The sequence below is a fragment of the Toxorhynchites rutilus genome, chromosome 2, assembly GCF_029784135.1.
Source record: "Toxorhynchites rutilus septentrionalis strain SRP chromosome 2, ASM2978413v1, whole genome shotgun sequence".
NCBI lineage: Eukaryota > Metazoa > Arthropoda > Insecta > Diptera > Culicidae > Toxorhynchites > Toxorhynchites rutilus.
This window is the reverse complement of record NC_073745.1, coordinates 162,592,799-162,606,560: the sequence shown is the minus strand read 5'-3', so window position 1 is coordinate 162,606,560 and position 13,762 is coordinate 162,592,799. Positions and strand designations below refer to the sequence as shown.

Here is a 13,762-nt window from a genome sequence, read left to right as displayed (position 1 = left end):
TCCGGATTGGGAATCCGCACTATCAAACTGGCATCACGATAATCGAGTCCGTTCAGCGAAGATTCATTCGGTACGTACTTTGTCTGCTTCCGTGGCGCAATCCACACCAGCTACCTAGTTATGAAAGCCGTTGCTTGCTGATTCATCTGGAATCTCTGCAGTGCAGAAGAACGCTTGCGAAATCTATGTTTGTAGCGGATACAATCACTGGTCGCGTCGATTCTCCTGAAATTTTAAATAATCTAAATCTGATCGTACCACCTCGACGGTTGTGAAGAATCGCTTTCCTGCGTACCATTCTTCGGCGGACGATATGGTAAGTACACAGCACTAGCCAGTCTTCAGCGTGCATTCAATGCAGTTTTGACGGTGTTCGACTTGAACGTTTCACGTCTTACATTAAAACAACGATTCCTAGAACTAATTAGAAGTAGATATTCGAATCATTAGGACCACTGTAGTCTGTTGATGTCAAATAAATAAATAAATAAATCAGCATTTTGCCTAATCATCAAACGGTATGCGTAGGTAACATTTTGAGGTAAACCTTAGGAACTATCGAGTGGATCCAAAGGCACATTCTGCAGTTTTCGAATCATAACAATAATGTTACATATATTTTTTTGCTAACGATTGAGGAAAGGTAGGTTCTACATTCTGATAGTTGACAATAAAGATCAGTTTGGATGAAACAGTCTATGAATTAATAAACTTACCTTTGCACTATATTGAGCATTCTTGAACATAATAAATGTAATGTGATATATTTTCCGCATAGAATTTTAACTGTGTGAAATGCATTTTTTTTTATTTCATGATTTGAATTCAACCAATCTCACTGAAAGAATTCATCCTTACGAATTATATAGAGTACAGTGGATCAGCTCGACGTGTTGGTATATCCAGAAAGTTTCAGAAAAGGCCAAACATGTTCGATAAAGTCCGTGTTTTGATTCGTTTAGTTTCATCAACCTTCTGTAGACTCTCTTTCTCTAGAATCAGGCTTCTGTATTCTATGACATTATCGTAAAGTTGTTCTACGAAAAAAGGAAAAAAATCATATACCAATTAGAATAATAGTGGACTGTGGACTATTAAGATACACACTTTTAAGAGCCATTATTGTGGGAGCATTTCCACTGTATTCGCACGACAACATTCGTCTTGGTACAAAGGGATACAAGCTTTCTTCTCTTTTGTGGATGTGAAACATTTCTAAAAGCTCTTTTTTCAAAAATGGTTTTATCATCATCATTATTCTGTCAATGAACGGAACAACGTTGATCAGATGAACACCCTTCAAACGAATTGGAAGTGCTTCTTGGATATAGTAGAGGAAATTTTTCAGCGTGAAAATGCTCAACTTTGGTAAATGTCCTAAATGTATCCCATTCATATCTATTATGAGCACATTTCCTTCAGCACATCCTTCCTGCCAAAGTAGAATATCCACGCAAACAAATGCTCTACATATATGGAAAACTGAGCTAAAAACTGTTTATTGAAAAGCCACATATACTTACAATTTTAATATTGCAGACAAGGAAAATTTACTGGCATCACTATCAATAACTTTCGCAAAAAGCACCTTATATCCTTCTTCAGTATTTTCAGGAAGCAGAGAGATTGCTCTAAAAATATAATGAAAATGATATAAAATAACATATTAAGAAAAACCATCCCAGAACACAGGGTGCCTCAGTATTGTAAGTTGTTTGATTCGCAATAATGAAAAATAGAACCTAATGATTGAAATACAGAGTAACTGATTTGAGTATCAGCAATTGGTATTTTTGGACTGTGTAGACAGAGTGATCTCTGCTGGGTACTAAAATTTTTTCTCGTTGAGGTTCCCTGGAACCATAGGCACGTGACACGTTTGCTGGAAAAAGTCACGGACGTGAATGATTGAAACCCAACGTTTCAAACTTTATCATCGCCCAATAGGATTTGGATTCCCTTGATTATTCCATTTGAGATAGCCTGCAGGTTAGAGTCAGAAGTACATTGAAGAGTACCAAAGTGTTGACGCCCTGCAGCCATTCGGTGAAAAAAGAAGAAATTGCTGGAGGAGCACGCTTGGGGAGCCTGTAGTTTTTATGGCTCATATCCGAAGATTGGAGCATTTTTGTTGCTGTTTTAGTTATGAACAATATAGGCTGATCTAAGCAATAGTACATTTTTTTAATTAGTAACACTCTGGACCGGAGGTCAAACATTTGACCCTTTTTTGGCAGATACAATTTGCTATAAATTTGGTACAAATACTATTTTCTTTGCCGCTCTTCAATTATCAACGTTGTCAAACAATGTCGAACATGGAAAAAATCGCTTGAAAATTTAGTGTAATATAACTATGTACTGACAGGTTTGACGAATAGACAGAAAAAGTTTGCTAGGCAAATAAGAATATTCACTCGTCATCTTTTGTGAAATATATTCGATGACTACATATTAATCAAATTTTATCTGTCAAAAAGTGTCAAATATTTGACTTCTTTCATACAGTGTACCTTTACCCTTAGTGTGAAGATGGATGACTGCATAACACTTAGCTTTCAAATTTTGATACTTTGAAAATTTTCAGTCGATAGAAATCTTTAATTAAGCAAATAATACACAAGAAAAAAAGCTAGAGTCAAATGACCGAATTGGTCACAGGTCACATACATTACCTACTCAATGGAATGAAGACTGAAAAATTCGGAAAACTTTTTACGAAATCAGTAACATTTTCACTCACATTACGTCCATTGTACGCTGTAAAGCCGGCGCCAGAACGTCCTTATCTGAGAAAAACTCTTTGCAATTCGTTCGGAAAGTGAAGTACGCTTCAATGGTCCGCTTCGCCGCATCCATATCGAAATAATTGGAATGAATAAATTGGATGAGTTCCATCTCTGTTTAATTAAAAACTCACATTATTATTATCACTAAAAGTAGTTTTTGTTAACACAAAATACCGGAAACTGACGGCAAGTGAGGCTGTTCGATGACCCATTTATCCAACTCATCTACGTCTTCTTTCTTTAGATCTTCGAAACGTGCATACATGTCTTCGACCTTAGCAAAACTTACAGTTCTCATGATGTTTTAAAAATAAAATATGTGGCAGAGTGTGAACGTCTTTACATGTGATACACAACTGACTAATTATTGAAACAAATCTCCCACAGAATGATTCAAATACTTGTAGTTTTTATGCAGAATTATGAGATGATACTCACTAAAATCTAGATGGGGCGAGGTTGACTTAGTTTTATTGGTTCTCTTAATGTACTTAACCTTTTTTTCTATTATATGATAAAGTAGGTTCGTTGCGTTCATACACTTTAATTTTATGAGCGGCAACAATCATTATCCATGTTATTTCACCATTTTCTTGCTCTTTTTATAATCGTAAATCTCCAGACAAAAACGCAAGTCTTCAGACGCGAAACACGTGCTTACGTATACCTATACTCTGGTTTTTTATTAACATTATTTGAACTGAATGTTTTGTTTCCGGAATAATAGATTCTGTATCATGATTCATGATTATCATCGTTGTTGTTGTTATTGTCGTTGTTACTTACTATAGAAAATGTGATAACGTTTATTTCCATTTATATTATGTACAAAACTCGTAACTTCCACGTAAGTCTTCAAGTCCAGTTAACAAGATCCGGTCGAAAATGCACTGTTTTTCTCAAAAACTCGGTTGAGGTAATTCCATTATGCCTCTTTCATATAAACCCTCGTAGCTAATGACGAAAAACGAAACAAACGATTTTCACGAGCGATTTTTTCACCGGCAAAATCTTTTGATATTAACAGGAACAGGTGATAAGCAGATGGTGTCAGGTCTGGATTATAAATTGGATGTATAAGCATCTCTTGAAGCCTCTGGCGAGCCACCAACGATGTGTGTAATCTGGCCTAATTCTGATAAAACATATTTTAAGTTCTTTAACATCAAACGTGGTTAATTTCACAGCACCGGTTCTTCCTAACAATGCACGGCATCATTTATTTTGTAAGCATAAATGTGCTCATACATTGTTTGGTCGGAGCCAGATATTTGACACTTTTTTAAAAGATAAAATTTGATCAAAATATACTGATGGTATTGATCAAATAGATTTGGTACAAAACACGATAAGAATGTATTTAGTTCATGTTTGCCTAAAGCCGGGTTCAGACGGTGCGAGCAAGCATACGAGTCGGTCTAGTCAGTTACTGCAGTGCAGCTACTCACACCGTGTGAACACATCATGCCAGTTATTGTCATGTGTGATCCGGCGTGCGAGCTACTTCAAAGTTTTTTGAATTTACTCGCACTCGCATGCTTCAAAACGTCAAAAACAGAATTTAGCGTTCGAATCAGGGATGCCAAATGTAAAGAAATGTCTCTATTTTTAAGATATTTGAAAATATGCGAAGATATTTATAGACTTGAAAATTATTGGAAAAACAAATAAAACCCTCATAGTTTCTTAACGAAATCATTGTTATTCTGTTTTGCACGCTGGCGGGGCACGCTTTCTTTTTGAGATAGTTTTCTGGAGAATGTCTAATATAGAATCATTATCAGGCACAATTTTCATTCAAAATTCACTCACAACTTGCGAAAAAAAGTAAGGTTCTAAGAAACAGAATACATATTCGATTTAAAAAAGTACATTTTCATTCATTATTTTAATTTTTGACGCGTGTGAATAAAATTTTAAAAAGTCTTCTAGACTATCAATTAAAGCATCACATACTTCCGGAATTATCTTAGCTATGGATGCTTTCGAGATTCTAAAAAATATCGACAACAATCTGAACAATATTCCAGAAGAAAGGCATATCAATGTCATTTATATTATCACTCTTGCAGGTACAGCATCCTTCATGAGTGTATCTTGGCGTTGTATTTGTGGAGCAATTAAATTCAACAGTTTTTCCACTTGTTCAGGTGTTATTCTCAACACTGCTCTGTAATCTCTATAAAATTGTGTAATGATACATTCAACTGAAAACCTAAGATGAAAACTACCAATAAAGAAGTCGATTTCGGACCAATCATTTGACAAATTCGGACCTGATTGCTGTTTCTGACTATTTGATGGACATTTGAAAAATCGCCTGGCATCCCAGGTAAACCCGTGCCGTAGTATCTAGTTTCTCGCCAGCAGCTCACACTATGTGAACGGACAAGGCGAGTCAACCAATTGTCAAGCGAGTCCACCGGGTCAGTAGCTGCTCATTGTCAAGTCAGCTACTAGCAACGTATAAATGGGCCTTAATTCTATTTTAGACCTGTTCATCTAACCATGTACTGACATACGTTATATCTATATATATATATATGAAAGGGAGTTATTTCTGTCTGCCTTTCTGTCTGATTCTTATAGACTTGGAAACTACTGAACCGATCGGCGTGAAAATTTGTATGTAGGTGGTTTTGGGGTCGGGAAATGTTTCTATTTTGGTTATTATGGGCTATCATACAAATGAAACACAAATTTCTGCATAACTCGACCTATCAAGCAAATGGAATCGAAGTACCGGGTGCCCTCCACAGTATTTCCCGCCTTTACTGCGTTAAGCGGGTCACTGATGTAGCTGATCTTCCTTACCACGCAACTCGTGGGACTCACATGAACAATCCTAACAAGCTTTTCGGGTTCCGGCAGTCTCTCCCTGAATAATGGAGAGAATAAAATGCTGGACAGAATAAAGTTCATTCAGATGAACCTTCATCACACCAAGGGAGCATGCAGCATCCTATGCAAAAGATTCATTCACGAAACTCTGGACGTGGCTCTTATTCAAGAGCCTTGGTTCTATAATTCTAGAATTTGCTTATGTATTTGCTTAAGCTTATCTATGACAGCACACAAAATGCACCAAGAGCAGCAATTCCTATACGGTATAACATAAGGTATGTACCCATCACAGAATTCATCAACCGAGACATCGTGGCAATTCAATTGGAGGTGCCAACGACCCGAGGGAAACCCGTTATCATCGTCGCTTCGGCTTATTTCCCAGGATACAACGTTGAAGTTCCTTCATTTGAAGTTGCTGCCCTGATCCAACACTGTAAATTAAATAACAAACAGTTTATCATAGGATGTGACGCCAATGCCCACCATACGGTCTGGGGTAGTAGCGACATCAATGTTAGAGGTGAATGTTTGCTTGACAATTTAATGTCAAACAATATTAACATTTGTAACCAAGAAAACGACCCAACATTTGTTAACTATATTGAGCTTGAGCTTGAGCTTGGGTAGACTGTACAATTCGTAGTTGCTCTCCGTGATTGACCTGAACACACAGAATGACGCTTGGGACTAGCAAATCATTCTCGTTGTGCAATTTTCGGTGATTCGAACTTTAAATGGTCAATAACGACGCCGGCCAAGTCCTTACAGTCACCAGGGGAAGGGAAGGAATGTTAGTATGATATTCGCCGCCCGAAGGCCAGAAGGGTCGCCTCTATAGCTTGGTTCCCTAGCGTTTATCAAGGAAGGGATAGTTATTAGTGGGAAAGGTTAATAATCAGGATTCACTGCGGTAAGTGATGTGATTGTAAGTAAACATCGACGTTCAATTATTCGATATATGGCTTAACTTAATGAGCGACGTATCTACTCCCTATGGGCTACCTCAGAAGGTAACTCTACTATAAAACGGACCGACCGAGGGTATACTTTGTGACTTATCCATTTGCTATCTGATAAGGTAACTAGAAGAACACCGCTACAATCATATGTACTGATGATATAATTATCGCACATGTCTCGCTAATTCGCAAATAATCGGAATATTTAAACAACAGTGATGGAGACTATTAATGTGTAACTAGGATAAAAAAAATGTACCGATGATATAATTGTCGCACATGACTCGCTAATTTGCAAATAATCCAATTTTTTGTAGGTGGGGAGTATACATGTGCTACCTGAGAAGGTAAATGGAAGAAAACCCCTGCAAGGAATAAAACGGACCGACGGACGGATCTTAAAACTTTTAAATCTGATGATAAAGAACGATCTCACCAATTGAAGATAACAAAATTTCCTGAGTGCATATTTTGGGCTTCAACACTCGTACAGTTTGTTATCCGATGAAAAGTGTGGTCTCTGCCCGCTCAGCCCCACCATGCTGATGTTTCATGCGGTGATACATACACTATGTCATTTAAATTTCGCACTAGTTGTAGAAAAGCATGAACAAACACTTAGGCGGCTCGCACTCCGCAGCAATAAGCAACTAGCAAACTGCAATACGCAATATACAACAGGCAACATATTTTGTTGTTCTTCACTTACCAGAGCAATAAAAACCCCTGACATTATGCAAACAATCAGCTTAATGCACGAAACTTGTCAAAATATGGGCGATAAGTTGCTCTTCAACCTATACGCCGTGTTGCTAGCGACATGTGTTGCTCTGTAAAGGCGACAGCGATATCGTATTGCGTCGGTGTGCGAGATGAACAAAAATTAAATGGAAAAATCCATTCGCGATAATATTGCTTATTGCATGTTAGCAGTTGCTAGTTGCTTATTGCTCCGGTGTGCGAGCCGCCTTATACGACCGCAAGCGAGCCGTTCGTTGCAACTATACATGAGTCAACGAGAAAAAAGCACACACTTAACCGAGCACGCGACGATTGGAAGCGGAACGAAAACTATAACTATCACCACTACAAACGAAACATAGGAATGGCTTCATCCAATATTTCACTGTGCCAATTTATTTTTTCCATTATTTGCGTAAGTTTAATATAAATCCATTGTACTTTATATCACTAGAATAGAGCATCAATTTGTCACATTTTGAAAATAAGTAGAACACAGCACAAACGCATACATTTTGTTCTCTCCGCTAAACACTTGAACGAAACTATGCGCGGAGCCACAGAAACTAAGTCCGCACCCGACGACTGCCCGACTCCCGACCCAACATTTGTTAACTATATTAGACAAGAAATTCTTGACCTAACACTTTGCAGTTAAATGATAAATTGGCATGTGTCAAATGAAGAATCTCTATCTGATCATAAACATATAATGTTTAATTATAATTCTGGTGACCTTTTGATGGAACAATTCAGAGTTCCGATAAAAACAAATTGGGATAGTTGTCATTCCAAACTTCAGGGGAGAATTTTGATATCAGTGGAAAGTATTTCTTCCACTGAACAACTTGAAATGGTTTCATCAGAATTTGAAACCAATATTAAACTCACCTGTGAGGAAAGCTCTCCTTTGCAACATAAAACTTCAATTCAATCCAAGAGAAGAAAATGGAAGTTTACCTGTGAACAGGCAGAAAGTTTACCTGTTGTAGCAAGACTTCTCAAAGCCCTTTCTATGGATCACAGCAACGGACTTGGTGATGAAACGGTCAATATACAACCGACTCCTAGTATCATGATGATGACCGAGACACATAGTATCATGATGGAAACACACTTCCCAGGCTCAATCCAATTGACTTCCGAACACGCACAGGTCTTCAATATAGCTCAATCTAGTTCAATTAGAGACGAGAATAGAGCTAAAGAAGTGGCTAAGGCGGTCATTACGAAGTCAAGGGTTGAGTGGGGAGTGGATTCCTTAAAGCCCTTCAAAACTCCAGGACAAGATGGGATTTATCCGGTGCTGTTACAAAAAAGCAAGGACATCACTGTCCCTATTCTGACGGAGATGTTTGGGGCTAGTATGGTACTAAGCTACTTTCCTAGTAAATGACTAGATGTCCGGGTTATATTTTTTCCCTAGGCTGGTAAACGTGACAGGACGACTCCCAAAGCATATAGACCAATTAGTCTGACATCTGTCGTCTTGAAAATGATGGAAAAGATCATTGATATCCATATGAAATAATCATATTTGAGTAGGAGACCATTGAACAAATTTCAATTAGGCTACCAAGCAAATAAATCAACTGAAATAGCGCTTTACACGTTAATTTCAAAAATAGAGAAGTCTTTTGGTGCTAAAGAAATCTCACTTACAGCTTTTCTTGATATTGAGAGAGCATTTGACAATGCATCTCACAATCTATGAATGAAGCTATGAAAAATGTAGGACATGTACATCTTCAACTGGATACATGTCATACTAACCAACTGACTAATAACAGCTAAATTAGGAGAATCTACTCTAACAACGGAACCAACTAGGGGTTGCCCTCAAGGAGGAGTTCAGTCTCCTTTGTTGTGATCCCTAGTTGTCGACGATCTTATTAATAACCTAGCTAATTTAGGATACGAAGTCATTGGTTTTGCTGATGACATAGGGAGAGGGAGGCGCATTCGGACACTATTTTTTGTAAACTTCGAAAACAATCCTGAATTCATGGTGGTTGTTATATGGACATCAATGTATCATATAAGCATGTTAGAGGTGTGCGTTGTTGTAATTACGAATGGTTTATTCGAATTTTTGCAAATTGCCTTTTTGAATGTGTTCCATGTGTGGAGCAGTTTCGGACAGTCCTAGGGCACTTTCGGATAACATAGAATTACTTGATTTTTTTTGTTTATCAACAATTATTTCCGTTTCCTCTTATTCCCAGCATTTTCTGCATTCTTCTGATTATCAGTTTTCAGTATATCAGTTTATCAGTATTTGAATATGCTTGCTATGGAGAGTCAGCCAAAATTCGTGATATTGCTTTCTTCCGTCCTCGAGTGGTGGTTTTCCGCGGTGAAGTTTTTGAACAAGGTTCAACTTTTTCTGGGGACAAAGTTGCCAAAGAAAAATCTTTATGTGCTGTAGACGCAATGTTTTGCAGCATTGTTGAATCAGTTGCTACTTCTGCTCCAGTAGGTGAAATAATTTGAGCATTGGAAATCCTTGCCCGGAAAAATGTTTCTTGAGAATGGATAGCAACCTATCATTTTGAAGCCAGCTATGAATTAAAAGAAGCATTATAAGCCGGTGCAACTATACCTGCAAGGTCGTGGATAGAAATATTTTTTCCCAGTATAGTTCAGTAGCCAATCGTTCTGGGAATCTGAGAGCTTTTGCTTGAAATGGGTCCATGACGGAAACAACCAGCGGCTGTAAACTATGTGTGCAATGAGGTGTAATGAATTATGCCATTTTCTCGGCAATGTTTAATTGATCCAAAGTACAATGGTTTCTGTGATTGTCGAGTAATAGCAAAATTGATTCGTTTACGCTGCTTTTTGGTACTTTTTTCAAATGTACCAGAGCATTGAGAAAAAGTTTTCCCGTCATCTAACCGCTATTTAGGCAATTGGCAAAGCCAATGAATCCTGTTGGACCTCAAACTATATGACAGCTGTTTGTAGAACAGGTTTCTTTCCACAAGGACCCTTCTCAGAAATGGACTGAAGATGTTAATTATCCCGTGCTCCCGTGGCGGAGTGGTTAGCGTCCCACACTATCATACCGGGGATTCGGGTTCGATTCCCGTTCTGGCCGAGGGATTTTTCGTTAAACAAAATTCGTCCGGCTTGCACTGTGGTCACGCGTATTCTAGAGCTTGCTATTCCAGAGTACATTCAAGGCGTATCATTCGGTATAAGAATGACGCAAGTAATACTTACGTTGAGAAGGCAAAAGTTCCACTGGAGCGTTAGTGCCATCCAAGAAGAAGATGTTAATTATCAGCTATGGAATGGAATGGAATGGAACCACAGTTACGAGCGAGCTAACCAGCACAAAAAAAACGAGCGGACATTATACCAGGGACAGACATACAGACAGATACTGTACTAGCGTTGTACAGGTACCACGGTAGCATGACACACATACTTTGGTTGTAGATTGTACCGCATTTCAAACTGACAATCAGAAATTTGAATACATATTTCAATGAAAATGATTTTTATTTAGCGTCTAAACTATCAAACACAACAAACAAGTTTTCATTCTGAGTTATTAACTCAAGAGAAAATCAATTAAACGATTTATCAGTTCAGTTAGTTCAGTTATTGGTTTTAAGGGACTTTAACCCGATGGTCATTCGTCCCTGGAATATCTACCAAGTATTTTGATTCGGTTTATTCATGCTACTCACCACTATCCGTCTTTGGCGCTGCGCACAGCTGGAATTGACAAATTGTAGCTGTAGTACAGCGGTAAAACAGGTCGGTACAGGTACAGCGATTGTACCGAGTTGCTTGCATCGTTCTAGCACTGTACATGGTGACAGACATACAACTTTCGAAGTACAACGCTAGTGCAGCTGTATGCCTGTCATAAGTATTATACCAGGGACAGACATACAGCTGTACTTGCGCTGTAAGAGTACTGCGTTGTACAGGTACTATCGTACCATGACAGACATACTTTGGTTGTACATTGTACCGTATGTCAAACTGAAAATCGGAATTTTTCCAATTTTCAAAACATATTTCAATGAAAAAGGTTTTTATATAGCGTCTAAACTATCAAACACAACAAATATGTTTCCAAACTGAGTAATTAACTCAAGAGAAATTCAGTGAAAAGAATGTTTGCGAAGTATTTTGATTCGATTTGTTCAACCGTCTAACCGTCAATGGCGCTGCGCACAGTACAACTGTAGCCATGTACAGCGGTAAAATAGGTCGGTACAGGTACAGCGATTGTACCAAGTTGCTTGCATGGTTCTAGCGCTGTACATGGTGACAGACATACAATTTTCGAAGTACAACGCAAGTACAGCTGTATGTCTGTCATAAGTATTATACCAGGGACAGACATACAGCTGTACTAGCGTTGTACGTGTACAGCGTTGTACAGGTACCATCGTAGCATGACAGACATACTTTGGTTGTACATTGCACCGCATGTCATACTGACAATCAAAAATTCGACCAATTTTCACCACATGTTTCAATGAAAAAGTTTTTTATTTAGCGTCTGAAACATCAAACACAACAAACAAGTATCCAATCTGAGTTATTAACTCAAGAGAAAGTCAATGAAAAGAATATTTACCAAGTGTTTTGATTCAGTTTGTTCATGCTACCCACCACTAACCATTTGTGGCGCTGCGCACAGTACAACTGTACCCTTAGAAAAATCCTCGGTCGAAAACTACTAAATACATTTGGTAATGCAAAATTAGTAGAATGTACAAATTTTTTGTACATATTGTCAACAAACCCGCATCCCTACCAGAGATTAGTATATTTTACTCGATAACATTAGTAAGCTTGGATATTGTCATATCTGAAAATTGGTTAGAAAAGCGCGTATTAACCATTTTCATTGTTCCTATAAGGCAATACGGAGGTATAATAAGGATATAATTCTGATACGTGCATTTTCGGCGAGAAAATGTAGCCGATATTGGGCTTCCGAATCATTGTTCTGCTTGACATATGTGTTTATTAGTACGGTCGAAAATGACTATAGATTGGTAGTATTTACCAAAAAATTCGTTATATTTACTAACTATTTCTCTCAGTGTAGCCATGTACAGCGGTAAAATAGGTCGGTACAGGTACAGCGATTGTACCGAGTTGCTTGCATGGTTCTAGCACTGTACATGGTGACAGACATACAATTTTCGAAGTACAACGGTAGTACAGCTGTATGTCTGTCATAAGTATTATACCAGGGACAGACATACAGCTGTACTTGCGTTGTACGTGTACAGCGTTGTACAGGTACCATCGTACCATGACAGACATACTTAGGTTGTACATTGTACCGTATGTCAAACTGACAATCAGATATTTTTCCAATTTCCACCACATATTTCAATGAAAAAGGTTTTTATTTAGTGTCTAAACTGTCAAACACAACAAAAAAGTTTCCAATCTGAGTTATTAACTTAAAAGAAAGTCAAGGAAAAGAACGTTTATCAAGTGATTTGATTTTGCTTGTTCATGCTACCCACCACTAACCGTCTATGGCGCTGCGCACAGTACAACTGTAGCCATGTACAGCGGTAAAACAGGTCGGTACAGGTACAGCGATTGTACCGAGTTGCTTGCATGGTTCTAGCGCTGTACATGGTGACAGACATACAATTTTCGAAGTACAACGCAGGTACAGCTGTATGTCTGTCATAAGTATTATACCAGGGACAGACATACAGCTGTACTAGCGTTGTACGTGTACAACGTTGTACAGGTACCATCGTAGCATGACAGACATACTTTGGTTGTACATTGCACCGCATGTCATACTGACAATCAAAAATTCGACCAATTTTCACCACATGTTTCAATGAAAAAGTTTTTTATTTAGCGTCTGAAACATCAAACACAACAAACAAGTATCCAATCTTAGTTATTAACTCAAGAGAAAGTCAATGAAAAGAATATTTACCAAGTGTTTTGATTCAGTTTGTTCATGCTACCTACCACTAACCATTTGTGGCGCTGCGCACAGTACAACTGTAGCCATGTACAGCGGTAAAATAGGTCGGTACAGGTACAGCGATTGTACCGAGTTGCTTGCATGGTTCTAGCACTGTACATGGTGACAGACATACAATATTCGAAGTACAACGCTAGTACAGCTGTACGCTCTTGATGCGAGCTGAATGTAAATGCGCAACAAGAAAAATTCTGAATGAAAAATAATTTGTATATATCTAATGTAATGTAATGTAATGTAACATGTTATATATCTAATACAGTATCGACATATGGTAGTGATATCTGTTTAGGGAAGTATATTAATCTCTATCAGTTTACCAAAGGCAGTTTAAAATTGTTCAAATTTTCAATGAAAATTTTTACTATTGAAGTAGTAAGAATAACTAAATAACAAAAAAGTTATTTCAAAAATTTCTATGCATTCTAAAA

The 13,762-nt window shown here is 37.9% G+C and overlaps 1 protein-coding gene across 1 annotated transcript; it reads right to left on the bottom strand.

Annotated features, from left to right (window-relative positions):
* Positions 1–880: 880 nt before the first annotated feature.
* Positions 881–3,124, bottom strand: LOC129771162 (alpha-tocopherol transfer protein-like). Its single transcript, XM_055774572.1, has 5 exons — positions 2,964–3,124; positions 2,744–2,900; positions 1,524–1,631; positions 1,108–1,466; positions 881–1,037 (listed from the first exon to the last, which is right to left on the bottom strand). Exons 1-5 carry the CDS (start codon positions 3,085–3,087, stop codon positions 913–915), a joined length of 873 nt encoding a protein of 290 aa, XP_055630547.1. The 5' UTR covers positions 3,088–3,124; the 3' UTR covers positions 881–912.
* Between the last annotated feature and the right edge of the window lie 10,638 nt (positions 3,125–13,762).